This window comes from Pseudophryne corroboree, chromosome 2, assembly GCF_028390025.1.
Source record: "Pseudophryne corroboree isolate aPseCor3 chromosome 2, aPseCor3.hap2, whole genome shotgun sequence".
Classification (NCBI taxonomy): Eukaryota; Metazoa; Chordata; class Amphibia; order Anura; family Myobatrachidae; genus Pseudophryne; species Pseudophryne corroboree.
The window spans coordinates 918,077,876-918,094,744 of record NC_086445.1 but is presented as its reverse complement, the minus strand read 5'-3'; the positions used below and the strand labels follow the sequence as shown (position 1 = coordinate 918,094,744).

At 49.3% G+C, this 16,869-nt stretch overlaps 1 protein-coding gene across 2 annotated transcripts in view; it reads right to left on the bottom strand.

Annotated features, from left to right (window-relative positions):
• Positions 1-16,869, bottom strand: part of NCBP3 (nuclear cap binding subunit 3) — a 138,178-nt gene that overhangs the window by 75,286 nt on the left and 46,023 nt on the right. For both annotated transcript variants that reach the window (XM_063956139.1, XM_063956138.1), the window contains exon 2: positions 14,304-14,369. In XM_063956139.1, the coding sequence (XP_063812209.1) occupies positions 14,304-14,369 (66 nt within the window). The remainder of the gene's footprint in view (positions 1-14,303; positions 14,370-16,869) is intronic.

The following is a 16,869-nucleotide window of genomic DNA, read 5'->3' as shown; positions in this document are numbered from 1 at the left end:
TAAGGGTTCAAACCAGTCCGATTGAAGAAAGAACAGAACCACATTGGGAGGTGCAAAGGGCGGTCGCATATAAAGAACTCCTTTTAGGAAAGTTTGTACTTTCGGCAATATAGCAAGTTGTTTCTGGAAGAAAATAGAGAGCGCCGAAATATGTACTTTAATGGAGCCTAAACGTAGGCCCATAATTACTCCTGCTTGTAGGAAAAGTAGAAAACGACCAATTCTAAATTCCACGGGAAAAACCTTTCTACTTTCACACCAGGAAACATACTTTATCCAGATACAATGATAATGTTTTGACGTAACCATCTTCCTGGCCTGGACCACGGTGGAAATAACCCTGGAGGGAAGACCTTTCCTTGCTAGAATCTCCCTCTCAACTTCCAAGCCATCAAACTAAGTTTGGATAGACGAACGGACCTTGTTGAAGAAGATCCTTTTGAAGCGGCAGAGGCCAGGGATCCTCCAGAGCCATGGATAGGAGGTCTAAGTACCACACCCGTCGAGGCCAATCCGGGGCAATTAGAATTGCTTGAATGCTTTCCCTTCTTAGTCTTTTTAGAACCACTGGGATTAGCGGTAGAGGGAACAGATACACAAACTGGTACGTCCATGGCGATGTCAGCGCGCCTACTGCTACAGCCTGCGGATCCCTTGTTCTGGAACAGTAACGGCATAGCTTCTTGTTGAGAAGCCATCAGATCCATCTGCGGGTAGCCCCACCGGTGAATTAACTGTTGAAACACCTGGGGATGTAGGCCCCATTCACCCGGATGGAGGTCGTGTCTGCGGAGGAAGTCTGCTTCCCAGTTGTCCACTCCTGGAATGAAGATGGCTGCGATGGCCCTTGCGTTGGCCTCTGCCCAGACGAGAATCCTTGACACTTCTTGTATTGCCACTCTGCTTCTTGTTTCCCCTTGTCGGTTTATGTATGCCACCGCCGTGGCGTTGTCCGATTGAACCTGGATCGCCCGGATCCTTCAGGAGATGGGAAGCTTGCAGAAGAGCATTGTAAATTGCCATGAGTTCCAGGATGTTTATCGGCAGAGCAGATTCCTGAATTGACCATATCCACTGGAACAGAGTCCCTTTGGTCACAGCCCCCACAACCACGGAGGCTGGCATCCGTTGTCAGTAGAATCCTCAAGTGGATATTGAAATTACTGCCTTCTACCAAATGAGGAACTTGTAGCCACCATAATAGAGAAGTCCGGGCTTTCGGAGATAAAGTCACTTCCTGATGCATGAGAAGGTGGGACCCCGACCATTTGTCCAGCAGATCCAGCTGAAATGGGCGGGCATGAAATCTGCCGTATTGGATTGCCTCATAAGCAGCAACTATCCTGCCCAGCAAGCGGATGCACAGATGTATGGATACCTTGCGAGGACGAAGCACTTAGCAGACCATAGCCTGGATAGCCAAGGCCTTGTCCATCGGTAGAAACGCCTTTTGAGACAATATATCCAGTATCATTCCCAGGAACCGAAGACGTTGGGTCGGTTCCAGGTGAGATTTCTGAAAATTTAGGATCCACCCATGATCCGTAAGCAGGCGAGTCGTCAGATCAATGCTGTGCAGTAGACGCTCCCTGAACATAGCCTTTATCAAGAGATCATCCAAGTAGGGGACAATGTTGACTCCCATCATGCGCAGTTGCAGCATCATCTCCGCCATGACTTTGGCGAAGACCCCCGGAGCTGTGGACAGGCCAAAAGGCAATGCCTGAAACTTGAAATGGTTGTCCAAGATGAAGAACCTGAGGTAAGCCTGATGAGGGGGCCACATGGGAATGAGTAGGTAAGCATCCTTGACATCTAGGAGATACCAGGAATTCCCCCTCCTCCTGACTGGACACCACTGCCCGCAGATTTGCCATCTTGAATTTGAACAATCGCAGATACAGGTTTAGAGACTTCAGGTTCAAGATGGGTCGCACCGAACAGTCTCGTTTTGGAGCGATAAAAACACTGGAGTAAACCCCTGTTGGAGGTACCGGAACCACCACCCCTGTCCGTAAAAGTTTTTGAATAGCCTCTTGCAAGGTAACTTTTGCTGCGGGTAAAGCTGGTAAGCCTGACTTGAAAAATCTGTGAGGAAGTGCTTGAAATTCCAGCCGGTATCCCTGGGAAATGAGGCCCCTCACCCATGGATCCCGGCACGTGTGGGCGAAGTGTTGAAGGTGAACACCAACCTTAAAATCGCCTTGCTGCTGAAGCCAACTGTCACGCAGAAAGCTAAGTGGCAGGGGATCCGGTGGTCTGGTCCAGGGATGCAGTAGTTATTTATCGATTGATTAACAGTTTCTTATATAGCGCAGCAAATTCCATTGCGCTTTACAACTAGACACAATTAGAAGACAAAACTGGGTAAAAACAGTCAGAGGTAGGAGGGCCCTGCTCGCAAGCTTACACTCTATGGGCAGTTGCAGGTTTACGGGACTTACCACAAGATCCTCTCGGGAGTGGTGGAGACTCCCCGGCCACTGCCTCTGTATCTTGCCACACGAAAGGACTGCAAGGAGGGTCCTGTGTAAGAACGTCTAGCAGGTGGCGTAGCCGACAGCAGATAGGTAGACTCCCAAGTTGCCTGGGAGATCAATTTATTTAATTCGTCCCCAATCAAGGCATCACCTATAAAGGGAAGATTTTCTACACCCTTTTTGGAATCCGCGTCCGCTGACCACGGACGTAACCACAGAGCTCTGCGTGCCAAAACTGCCATAGCAGTAGTGCGCCAATTTACCTTGCACAATTCCTTTATAGCCTCACTCATAAAATTTGCAGCATCCTGTATGTGTTGCAGCAGAGTAATGACCTCATCCTGGGGCAGAGTGTCTAATCCATTAATATTATTCGGACCATTTGACTACTGCCCTGGAAATCCACCCAAACACTATTGTGGGACGCTGTGCTACGCTTGCTGCCGTATATTTTGCCTTGAGAGTGGTCTGAAGTTTATGGTCACCGGGGTCTTTAAGGGATATAGCCCCTCGCACAGGCAGTTTCAATTTCTTAGACAGTCTGGACACAGATGTATCGACTTACAGGGGGTGGGGGGTGGGGGGGGGGTAGGGGTTCCCATACCTTCCTGTCCTCAGCTGGGAGGGGAAAAGTAGATAAAAACCTCTGAGGAATTTTACATTTCCTGTCAGGGTTGACCCATGCCTCCCTGGCCAGGGAGTTTAATTCCTTAGACACAGGAAAAGTGGCTGAGGTCTTGGGTCTAACATTAAAGTACAACTCCTCATATGGTTCTGCTTCCTGATCTGGTATGTGAAGAACGTCTCTTACAGCATAAATGAGGGCCTCCACCCCCAGGGACAGAGAACTGTCTTCACCCATATCATCGTCATCCACATCAGGCTGAACAGAATCAGACTGGAGCACCTGTGGCAGTGAGCGTTTATGTGAAACCAACAGAGGGGGCTGAGAAGCCTTTCTGGTATCTGCTGCTTTAGCCATGCAAGCTATAGACTGTTTTAACACCTGTCTCTCCTTTTTAGCTGCAGCTAATTCTGAATTCACATTCTGAATCATGCCTTTAAAATTATCTAGCCAGTCAGGTGCCTGTGAACTGTGTACCTGTGGAGATAAGGAGCACTGTTCACACATGAGGCACCCCGCTGAAGAAGGGGTAGAGTTACAAGCAGCACACAAAACCATGTCAACAAACATATTTACACAACTGTAATACAGCGCAGCTCACTGAAAAAGCACCTCCACATAGACCCTAGAGAGCCCCTGGAGTGACAGAAAAAATGGAGACCAGCACACAGCACAGTGTGTGAAAATATGTGTATCACCTTATAGATGTGCAGCAGCGCTACCGCTGATGTGCTCCCCTCCCTGCTATGACCCCTTGGTACCAGTACACAGTCTGCAACAGTGTGGGTCCATGGAGGAGCAGCGTGCATGCAGCCTTGATAAACCGCAGCAGCAGGAAATGGCGCCTTCCCGCCTCTGGTCCTGCTCTCCGGAAAGCCCCGCCCCTTGTAATGGCGCGCGCTCCCATTAATGTTTATAACTGGCTGATTTGAACATAAAACAGTACACACAAAGCCTAATTAACAGTGAGCACTGTGGAGCATGGGCTCTGAACCAGTGTAGTCTGCGGCGGGCACCACAGCTCGTGGCCGCCACGCGACATGCTGTCAAACCGCATCGAGGACCTGCTAACCGGGACCCTGATGTTAACACCCACCGCACCTGACGATCTTCGGCATCTGTTAGAGGGTGGCGGCTAGCTGTTGGCGTGGGCACACACAGTATGGTGTGTGAAACAGCACCTCAGGAGCTCTGTGTCCTGTCAGCTGGGACTACGAAACCATTAACCCTCAGGAGGTTGGTTCGGCCCCCCTCTAAGTCTCACGAAGCAGGTAGACTGGTTGCCAACCAGTGCTACCTGAAAATAAATAACAAAAATAAAAAATAAAGGAAACTCTCTGGAGCGCCAGAGAAATGTACCCAGCTCCTTGGGCACATTTTTCTAAACGGAGTCTGGTAGGAGGGGCATAGAGGGGAGGAGCCAGCAGACACACTAAAGATTTTTAAAGTGGCAGGCTCCAGTGGACCCGATCTATACCCCATGGTACTAAAGCACAGTTCCCCAGTATCCACTAGGATGTTAGAGAAAAGTTTGAGATTTTTGCAAATTTATTAAAAATAAAAAACTAAGAAATCACATGTACATAAAGTATTCACAGCCTTTGCCATGAAGCTCAAAATTGAGCTCAGGCGCATCCTGTTTCCACTGATCATCCTTGAGATATTCCTACAGCTTAATTGTGGTAAATTCAGTTGATTGGACATGATTTGGAAAGGCACACACCTGTCTATATATATATCTATGTCCCACACTTGACAGTGCATGTCAAATCACAAATCAAGCATGAACTCAAAGGAATTGTCTGTAGACCTCAAACACAGGATTGTCTTGAGGTACAAATCTGGGGAAGGCTACAGAAAAATATCTGCTGCTTTGAAGGTCCCAATGAGCACAGTGGCTTCCATCATCCGTAAATGGAATAAGTTCGGAACCACCAGGACTCTTCCTAGAGCTGGCCGGCCGTCTAAACTGAGCGCTCGATCGGGGGAGAAGGGCCCTAGCCAGGGAGGTGACCAAGAACCTGATGGTCACACTGTTAGAGCTACAGCATTCCTCTGTCGAAAGAGGAGAACCTTCCAGAAGGACAACCATCTCTGCAGCAATCCACCAATCAGGCCTGTATAGTAGAGTGGCCAGACGGAAGCCACTCCTTAGTAAAAAGCACATGGCAGCCCGCCTGGAGTTTGCCAAAATGCTCCTGAAGGACTCATCTATGAGAAACAAAATTCACTGGTCTGATGAGACAAAGATTGAACTCTTTGGCGTGAGTGCCAGGTGTCATGTTTGGAGGAAACCAGGCACTGCTCATCACCAAGCCAATACGATCCCTACAGTGAAGCATGGTGGTGGTATTATGCTGTGGGGATGTATTTCAGCATCAGGAACTTGGAGACTAGTCAGGATAGAGGAAAATAAGAATTTACTTACCGATAATTCTATTTCTCGGAGTCCGTAGTGGATGCTGGGGTTCCTGAAAGGACCATGGGGAATAGCGGCTCCGCAGGAGACAGGGCACAAAAAAGTAAAGCTTTAGGATCAGGTGGTGTGCACTGGCTCCTCCCCCTATGACCCTCCTCCAAGCCAGTTAGGTACTGTGCCCGGACGAGCGTACACAATAAGGGAGGAATTTTGAATCCCGGGTAAGACTCATACCAGCCACACCAATCACACCGTACAACTTGTGATCTAAACCCAGTTAACAGTATGATAACAGCGGAGCCTCTGAAAAGATGGCTCACAACAATAATAACCCGATTTTTGTAACTATGTACAAGTATTGCAGATAATCCGCACTTGGGATGGGCGCCCAGCATCCACTACGGACTCCGAGAAATAGAATTATCGGTAAGTAAATTCTTATTTTCTCTATCGTCCTAGTGGATGCTGGGGTTCCTGAAAGGACCATGGGGATTATACCAAAGCTCCCAAACGGGCGGGAGAGTGCGGATGACTCTGCAGCACCGAATGAGAGAACTCCAGGTCCTCTTTTGCCAGGATATCAAATTTGTAGAAATTTACAAACGTGTTCTCCCCTGACCACGTAGCTGCTCGGCAGAGTTGTAATGCCGAGACCTCTCGGGCAGCCGCCCAAGATGAGCCCACCTTCCTTGTGGAATGGGCCTTAACCGATTTAGACTGTGGCAGGCCTGCCTCAGAATGTGCAAGTTGAATTGTGTTACAAATCCAACGAGCAATCGACTGCTTAGAAGCCGGCGCACCCAACTTGTTGGGTGCATACAGTATAAACAGCGAGTCAGATTTTCTGACTCCAGCTGTCCTGGAACATATTTTCAGGGCCCTGACAACTTCTAGCAACTTGGAGTCCTCCAAGTCCCTAGTAGGTGCAAGGCACCACAATAAGCTGGTTCAGGTGAAACACTGACACCACCTTAGGGAGAGAACTGGGGACGAGTCCGCAGCTCTGCCCTGTCCGAATGGACAAACAGATATGGGCTTTTTTGAGAAAAAACCACCAATTTGACACTCGCCTAGTCCAGGCCAGGGCCAAGAGCATGGTCACTTTTTATGTGAGATGCTTCAAATCCACATATTTGACTGGTTTTAAACCAATGTGATTTGAGGAATCCCAGAACTACGTTGAGATCCCACAGTGCCACTGGAGGCACAAAAAAGGGTTTTGTATATGCAATACTCCCTTGACAAACTTCTGGACTTCAGGAACTGAAGCCAATTCTTTCTGGAAGAAAATTTACAGGGCCGAATTTGAACCTTAATGGACCCCAATTTGAGGCCCATAGACACTCCTGTTTGCAGGAAATGCAGGAAACGACCGAGTTGAAATTTCTTTGTGGGGCCTTCCTGGCCTCACACCACGCAACATATTTTCGCCACACGTGGTGATAATGTTGTGCGGTCACCTCCTTTCTGGCTTTGACCAGGGTAGGAATGACCTCTTCCGGAATGCCTTTTTTCCCTTAGGATCCGGCTTTCCATCTCCATGCCGACAAACGCAGCTGCGGTAAGTCTTGGAACAGACATGGTACTTGCTGAAGCAAGTCCCTTCTTAGCGGCAGAGGCCATAAGACCTCTGTAAGCATCTCTTGAAGTTTTCCAACGGTTTACAATCATGTGGAAAAAACTTCTCAATGAAGTTTCCACTCTCCCGGGTGGAGGTCGTGCTGAGGAAGTCTGCTTCCCAGTTTCCATTCCCGGGATGAAAAACTGCTGACAGTGTTATCACATGATTTTCCGCCCAGCGAAAAGTCCTTGCAGTTTCTGCCATTGCCCTCCTGCTTCTTGTGTCGCCCTGTCTGTTTACGTGGGCGACTGCCGTGATGTTTTTCCCACTGGATCAATACCGGCTGACCTTGAAGCAGAGGTCTTGCTAAGCTTAGAGCATTATAAATTTACCCTTAGCTCCAGTATATTTATGTGGAGGAAAGTCTCCATACTTGATCACACACCCTGGAAATTTTTCCCTTGTGTGACTGCTCCCCAGCCTCTCAGGCTGGGCTCCGTGGTTACCAGCATCCAATCCTGAATGCCGAATCTGCGGCCCTCTAGAAGATGAGCACTCTATAACCACCACAGGAGAGACACCCTTGTCCTTGGATATTGGGTTATCCGCTGATGCATCTGAAGATGCGATCCGGACCATTTGTCCAGCAGATCCCACTGAAAAGTTCTTACGTGAAATCTGCCGAATGGAATTGCTTCGTAGGAAGCCACCATTTTTACCAGGACCCTTGTGCAATGATGCACTGTTTTTAGGAGGTTCCTGACTTGCTCGGATAACTCCCTGGCTTTCTCTTCCGGGAGAAACACCTTTTTCTGGACTGTGTCCAGAATCATCCCTAGGCACAGCAGACGTGTCGTCGGGATCAGCTGCGATTTTGGAATATTTAGAATCCACCCGTGCTGATTGTAGCAGTATCCGAGATAGTGCTACTCCGACCTCCAACTGTTCCCTGGACTATGCCCCTATCAGGAGATCGTCCAAGTAAAGGATAATTTAGACGCCTTTTCTTCGAAGAAGAATCATCAATTCGGCCATTACCTTGGTAAAGACCCCGGGGTGCCGTGGACAATCCAAACGGCAGCGTCTGAAACTGATAGTGACAGTTCTGCACCACGAACCTGAGGTACCCTTAGTGAGAAGGGCAAATTTGGGACATAGAGGTAAGCATCCCTGATGTCCCGGGACAAAAAATTTTTTTTAGAATAAGTCTCACCTAGCCTTCTGGCTTCAGTACCACAATATAGTGTGGAATAATACCCCTTTTCTGTAGTAGGAGGGGTAATTTAATTGTCACCTGCTGGGAATACAGCTTGTGAATTTTTTCCCATACTACCTCCTTGTCGGAGGGAGACTTGGTAAAGCAGACTTCAGGAGCCTGCGAAGGGGAAACGTCTCGACATTCCCATCTGTACCCCCGGGATACTACTTGTAGGATCCAGGGGTCCTGTACGGTCTCAGCGCCATGCTGAGAACTTGTCAGACGCGGTGAAACGCTTCTGTTCCTGGGAATAGGCTGCCTGCTGCAGTCTTCTTCCCTTTCCTCTATCCCTGGGCAGATATGATCTTATAGGGACGAGAGGACTGAGGCTGAAAAGACGGTGTCTTTTTCTGCAGATATGTGACTTAGGGTAAAAAACGGTGGATTTTCCAGCAGTTGCCGTGACCACCAGGTCCGAAGGACCGACCCCAAACAAGTCCTCTTCCTTTATACGGCCATACTGTGCCGTTTGGAATCTGCATCACCTGACCACTGTCGTGTCCATAACATCTTCTGGCAGTTATGGACATCGCGTTTATTCATGATGCCAGAGTGCAAATATCCCTCTGTGCATCTCGCATATATAGAAATGCTCTATAGTCAATAAAATACTGTCCCTGTCAAGGGTATCAATATTTTTAGTCAGGGAATCCGACCAAGCCACCCTAGCTCTGCACATCCAGGCTGAGGCGATCGCTGGCCGCAGTATAACACCAGTATGTGTGTATATACTTTTTATTATATTTTCCAGCCTTGTCAGCTGGTCCTTGAGGACGGCCCTATCTATAGACGGTACCGCCACTTGTTTTGATAAGCGTGTGAGCGCCTTATCCACCTTAAGGGGTGTTTCCCAACGCGCCCTAACTTCTGGCGGGAAAGGGTATACCGCCCATAATTTTCTATCGGGGGGAACCCACGCATCATCACACACTTTATTTAATTTATCTGATTCAGGAAAAACTATGGTAGTTTTTTCACATCCCACATAATACCCTCTTTTGTGGTACTTGTAGTATCAGAAATACGTAACACCTCCTTCATTGCCTTTAACGTGTGGCCCTAATAAGGAATACGTTTGTTTATTCACCGTCGACACTGGATTCAGTGTCCCTGTCTGTGTCTGTGTCGACCGACTAAAGTAAACGGGCGTTTTAAAACCCTTGACGGTGTTTTTGAGACGTCTGGACCGTACTAATTGTTTGTCGGCCGTCTCATGTCGTCAACCGACCTTGCAGCGTGTTGACATTATCACGTAATTTCCTAAATAAGCCATCCATTCCGGTGTCGACTCCCTAGAGAGTGACATCACCATTACAGGCAATTGCTCCGCCTCCTCACCAACATCGTCCTCCTAGCTGTCGACACACACGTACCGACACACAGCACACACACAGGGAATGCTCTGATAGAGGACAGGACCCACTAGCCCTTTGGAGAGACAGAGGGAGAGTTTGCCAGCACACACCAAAAACGCTATAATTATATAGGGACAACCTTATATAAGTGTTTTCCCTTATAGCATCTTAATATATATATAAGCATATCGCCAAATTAGTGCCCCCCCTCTCTGTTTTAACCCTGTTTCTGTAGTGCAGTGCAGGGGAGAGCCTGGGAGCCTTCCCTCCAGCCTTTCTGTGAGGGAAAATGGCGCTGTGTGCTGAGGAGATAGGCCCCGCCCCTTTTTCGGCGGCCTCGTCTCCCGCTCTTAACGGATTCTGGCAGGGGTTAAATATCTCCATATAGCCTCCGGAGGCTATATGTGAGGTATTTTTAGCCAAAATAGGTATTCATTTGCCTCCCAGGGCGCCCCCCTCCCAGCGCCCTGCACCCTCAGTGACTGCCGTGTGAAGTGTGCTGAGAGGAAAATGGCGCACAGCTGCAGTGCTGTGCGCTACCTTTAGAAGACTGAGGAGTCTTCTGCCGCCGATTCTGGACCTCTTCTTACTTCAGCATCTGCAAGGGGGCCGGCGGCAAGGCTCCGGTGACCATCCAGGCTGTACCTGTGATCGTCCCTCTGGAGCTGATGTCCAGTAGCCAAGAAGCCAATCCATCCTGCACGCAGGTGAGTTCACTTCTTCTCCCCTAAGTCCCTCGTTGCAGTGATCCTGTTGCCAGCAGGACTCACTGTAAAATAAAAAACCTAAGCTAAACTTTCCTAAGCAGCTCTTTAGGAGAGCCACCTAGATTGCACCCTTCTCGGCCGGGCACAAAAATCTAACTGGCTTGGAGGAGGGTCATAGGGGGAGGAGCCAGTGCACACCACCTGATCCTAAAGCTTTACTTTTTTGTGCCCTGTCTCCTGCGGAGCCGCTATTCCCCATGGTCCTTTCAGGAACCCCAGCATCCACTAGGACGATAGAGAAAAGATGAATGCAGCAATGTACAGAAACATCCATCCTGGATAGAAACCTGCACCAGAGCGCTCTTGACCTAAGACTGGTGCAACGGTTCATCTTTCAGCAGGACAATGACCCTAAGCACACAGCCAAGATATCAAAGGAGTGGGTTCAGGACAACTCTGTGAATGTCCTTGAGTGGCCCAGCCAGAGCCCAGACTTGAATCCAATTGAACATCTCTGGAGAGATCTGAAAATGGCTGTGCACCGATGCTTCCCATCCAACCTGATGGAGCTTGAGAGGTGCTGCAAACAGGAATGGGCAAAACTTGCCAAAGATAGGCGTGCCAAGCTTGTGGCATCATATTCAAAAAGACTTGAGGCTGTAATTGCTGCCAAAGGTGCATCGACAAAGTATTGAGCAAAGGCAGTGAATACTTATGTATATGTGATTTCTTAGTTTTTTATTTTTAAGAAATTAGCAAAAATCTCAAAAAACAAACAAACCTTTTCAAGTGGTCATTATGGGGTATTGTGTGTAGAATTTTGAGGCTAAAAATTAATTCATTCCATTTTGGAATAAGGTTGTAACATATCAAAATTTGGAAAAAGTGAAGCTCTGTGAATACTTCCCGGATGCACTGTATATACATTTATTCCTCCAACTGCTAGTGCCATATCGATAACTAGGTGCTTCATCGCGCCCTACGGGCGCTCTTCACACCGTCGCAAGGGGCTACGCCCCCTTAACCCTTGCATGCCTTTCTGGGGTTTAATATTTGTATTATATGGAGTATTACCTGCATTCCTTTGTTAGTTGTTAAATATTGCACAATGAAAGGGCGTGCGATGGTGAAGGAGGCGCAGCCCCTTGCGACGGCGTGAACAGCACCTGCAGGGCACGATGTACAGAATGTAGCGGGTGTGGGGGGGACTGCGGATGGTGTCTGTAGATGCTGCGGGTGGAGGGAGGCAGAAGTGGGGGTGGGGCCCGGATGGGGAAGGTTCGGGAGGTGCTGCGCGTGGGGGAGGGGCAGAGGAGTGGGGGATGCAGATGGGGGAGGGGTCCGGAGGCACTGAAGGTGGGGGAGGGGCAGGGGTGCCACGGGTGGGAGAGGGGCAGGTGTGGGGATGTTGTGGATGGATGAAGGGTTCCGGAGGTGCTGTTGGATGGGAAGGGACGGGAGTGCCGGGGGTTGGGTAGGGGACCGCAGGCACCATGGGTAGGGTAGGGGCAGGTACGGGTGTTGCGGCGGATGGGAAAGGAGGTCCGGAGGTGCTGCAGGTGGTGGAGGGGCAGGTGCGGGGGTGCCATTGGTGGGGGAGGGGTGGGTGAGGGGGGGACCGCTGATGGAGGAGGGTGTCTGCAGATGCTGCGGGTGGAGGGGAGCAGGTGTTGGGGGAGACATAAGGGGGGTGAATGGTGGAAGGGGCCTGGAGGTGCTGTGGGTGGTGAAGGGGTGGAGGAGTGGGAGCCACGGGTGGTGTAGGGGGTCTGGAGGCACAGCATGTGGGGGAGGGGTGGAGTGCCGCATGTGGTGGAGGGGAAGGTGCGGAGGTGTGGTGCATTGGGGGGAGGTCTGGAGGCGCTGCGGGTACTGTACATGCCATAAAAGGTAGTTGGAGGGTATGCAGTAACAGAGCAAGGACAGGGGTGACAGGGTCAGTACAGGGGTGGCGGGGCCAGGACAGGGGTGACGGGGCCAGGACAGAAATGAAAGGGCCAGGATAAGGGTGAAAGGGCCAGGATAAGGGTGAAAGGGCAAGGCCAGGGGTGACAGGGACATGACAGAACACAGGGCACGGGAGAGATTGGTATTAGGGACAAAACAGTGGTGACAGACAGATGTGTCTTACCGGAGTCACTGCTGCTGGCTGCTGCTGTTCCACTCCAACCTGTTGGGATCTGCTGCTGCTGGAGACTTGGCATGGCTGACTCTCTCAGGCTGTAGTCCTGCTTCCTCTGCCCGTCCGCATCCCTCCCCCCCTCCTCAGTCACACACCGCAGACCTCGCGCAGCTGCCGGGCACTGTGGTAAGGTGAGACTGGAAATGACTGGTTAGCCCCCAGGAGATGCTGCGGCTGGAGGGAGTCATAGCATGCACGTGGCGCGGACCTCACGGCTTCCGGGCACTGTGGTAAGGGGAGACTGGGAGTGACTGGTTAGCTCCCAGGAGACGCTGGAGGGAGGAGTGGGTCAGAGCCTGCAAGCAGCTCGGATTTCTGCAGCGCTACCCGCCAGCTAAAGTGTGTGAATGAGCTGGGCGCACTCCACTGCGGGTGGCAGCGCTGCAGCTAGCGGTGGGGTTGCCGGGGCTGGAGATAACAGAGGCAGTACGGAACCTGCACAGCGGCAGGTGCCCCACTAAACTGCAGCTAAGAAGCGTGGAGTGTGCCAGAAAGTGACGCTCCTCCGCATCAGAGAGACCCTGCTGAGTATGCCGATGTGGGGGGTCAAGCACGCAGTGAGCCGGTGCCCGTCTGTCTGTATGACATACCCCTCACACACCCCCATACCTCCCAAATGTCCCGATTTTCGCGGGACAGTCCAATTTTTTGGGGTCTGTCCCGCTGTCCCGCCCGCGGGTCGCAGTGTCCGACGGTGGGGGGGGGGGGGGGGGCAGTTGGAAAGCTCCTGTACTCGCTGTTCTGCTTAGCAGAGCAGCGGTGAATAGTGGAGACAGAGGGAGAGGGGGCATCAGGGGGTACGAATTAATGGGGGGGTTCCAGCAGCAGAGCCGGATTAAGGTGTGGGGGGGGGGCAGGGGATACGTACCGTTGGCCCCACAGTTTTAGGGGACCCCCCGGCTGGAGTAGCTCTGTCCCAGCTCAGAAGCTACCCCCCCGTCCTGCCAGTAACAGCGGCAGCATTGTGCTACAGTCAGCGCACGCTGCTACGTGTAGGCAGGTCTGTGGTGTTGCAGGGAGGCAGCAGTTTCCCTGCTTTCTTCTGCCTGTGCGGGTGTGTAGGGGGGGAGCGACCACCTCCTCTGGATTTAGCCCTAGCTGAGGGGCCAAAATCCCATCAAAAAAATAAAAATAAAAATTGAAATTTGCATAAGGGGGCGTGGCCGCGCGGGGCGCGATTAGGCCACGCCCCCAACCCACAGCAGGCACAGCAATGAGATAGGGCTCGCCTGTCACAAGTGCCCTGGGCCCCCGGGACTCATAATCAGCCCCTGGGAGCATGCCAGCAGCTCAGAGCGCTGGGCATGCTCCCTCACTGACGAAAACGGGGACCCTCCCGTGAAGCCACGCCCCCTTTTCGCCGAGTGTGTGTGTGTCCCTCCTTCTGCCTGGATAAAGCTCCTGCAGAAAGCTGGGAGGTCTGCACCCCTGCCTGTGCCATGCCCAATGCCCATGCTATCTGCTTCTGCTCCTAGTCTCCTGTAGATTTGGCCAGATCTCTGTGACTCATTTGACTAACTCCGCCCACTGTTGTAACTCCGCCCAGCGTTAGCAAATGAATCACAAGGTCACAGAATAGGGCTATTATATAGGAGATGTGGTTCATGGCTGTAGCTCTCCAATTATATATTTTTTTTGTGAAACAAAAATACAATATCCAGACAAATTAATGTGATATGAAATGGTCTTTTCACAAACAGATTTTGAATAATTTACCTTGGAATTGACATCTATTCCAGTAATAAAGGAGCCAGCTTTATTTTCATATCGCCTGGAGCTGCCCTATAAACAAAAACATTTTTTTTTTTTTTTTTTAAAAGCATAAAATTAAATATTATACAAAAGATGACTCAATATAGTCATGAGCATTAAGATCATATGACATACAACAGTCTAATGGGATGTTAAACCACATCCTGATAGAATATCTAGAACTTTAGTTGTTATGCACAGAAATACAGGCCACACAGTACAAGGTGAGCAAATTATAAATACTAAACATCTTTGACACTTCTTTGGGGAAAAATGCACATATATGTACAGATGTGTCCTCGTACATCTTTGCTGCTGTCACGGCAAACAACCCCTCTTGGCAAGCCATGTCACGCGAGACTCTTCTAGCTTCAGGCATCTTTTATACCGAATATGCTTCTTAAGGTGGGTACACACTGGCCGATATATCAGCCGTTCTCTTGAACGGCCGATATATAGCGGGTCCGTCTGCCAGTGTGTATGGGCGATATGTCTGAACTCCGTTGTTCACAGACAAATCGCGTCGCCCCCCGCGCGTCGCTGTGTGGTACGGCCGGTCGGCCGCAGTACACATGCTGCGGCAGCCGGCGGTGATTGGCAACTGAACTGGGTGGACGTGTGTACACACCCGCCCAGTTCATGACGTTAGTACCCGACGGATCGGGCAGTGTGTATGCACAACACACTGCCCGATCCGTCCATAGATATATCTGCAGATCGATTGATCGGCAGATATATCTATCAGTGTGTACCCACCTTAAGATGCAACGCAATGTGACTATGATACACGAGGAGACACTGCTAATTTGATATAGGACACTTGATATATGACACTTGTATATCTGTGTACAGATTCAGAGACTCTGTCGCACACAAAGTGCTACATTGTAGCAGCCGTAGCTTTTTCCCCAATACAAGTCCTGCTCTGCTCCGTATAAAGACTCAGTCACACACAATACACAAGCGTCATATCAAATTAATCAGCACAGTCTCCTTATGTATACTAGTCGCATCGTAAAACTACGCCAGACACATTAGCAGTGTTGAGTTTATTGTCATTAAATATTCAGCATGTGGACAATCTATGAAATTTTGATGTAAGCAGGGACAAATACCACAAAAGCATAAAATACCACAAAAGAAGAGTACCATAAAATATTTTAAAAAAGCCATAAGAACACAGTAAACACAGACAGGTACAACAGTCCTATCTGCATTTAAAACCATTAAGCATATTAATTGCCATAGGAAAAAAGCGGTCTTTCAGCCGGCTGGTCTTACACAGTAGCGATCTGTAACGCGAGTTTGAAGGAAGCAAAATAAATACCCCTTATTTAGGATGGGTCGCATCACCCAGTCTACTCCTAGCCTTCGTAAGGAGCCTCTTTTCATAAATAGACTGAATACTAGGCAGTTGCATACCAATTATCCTACCAGCAGTTTTTACACTCTGCTATATTACAATTTCCAAACCAAACTAAGGGGTTGCACGGGACCTGGAGCTCACTCATACCAGGCATCTTGCGCTACGTGGCATATTGAGGCTGGATTTAGGAGGACACATCTGTTTGTGGTTTACTGTAAATTAAATACTGTAATTATAGGTTAGTAAGGGGTTGATTCAATTAGGGGCGATGCCTGAAATGTGCTGCTGTAATGACACCCTACTTCTACACTATATTGCTCCAATTTTGCCTTTCAATCACGCAGTCCCATAGCAATGTGTACTAAAATCCGAGAATTGAGGCTACCGTAGTCATGCACTGCATGTCAACCGGAACAATGCGATTTATAAGATCAGAAATGAAATAGTATGCTCTTCCACAGCCAATGACCTACTCAATTTCCTTCCTAAACCCTCTAACCCTTCTCTTCATTTGATCCCACAAATGAAGATGAAATATCAGCACTCTTCTGATCTGCCAACTTGACTACCTCTCCTGGGGGTAAATTTACTAAGATGGGAGTTCTATTTAAGATGGGAAGTTGCCCATAGCAACCAATCAGATTCCAGGTATTATCTTCTAGAAGGGTCTAGATCACAGGTTCTCAAACTCGGTCCTCAGGACCCCACACAGTGCATGTTTTGCAGGTCCTCTCACAGAATCACAAGTGAAATAATTAGCTCCACATGCGGACCTTTTAAAATGTGTCAGTGAGTAATTAATACACCTGTGCACTTGCTGGGTTACCTGCAAAACATGCACTGTGTGGGGTCCTGAGGACAGAGTTTGAGAACCACTGGTCTAGATAAATAAGTAGAATCTGATTGGTTGCTATGGGCAACATCCCATCTTATATAGAACTCCCAACTTAGTAAATTTACCCCCTTGATTCTATACCCTCACAAATAAGTAAAGCTCTGTCTCCTGTGCTCATCCCAACTTTAACTAAAATCTGTAATCTCTCTCTCTCCTGGTATATTTCCTTCTCTGTACAAGCATGCAGTAATAACCCCAATCTGAAAAATAAAATAAAATAAGAATTTACTTACCGATAATTCTATTTCTCATAGTCCGTAGTGGATGCT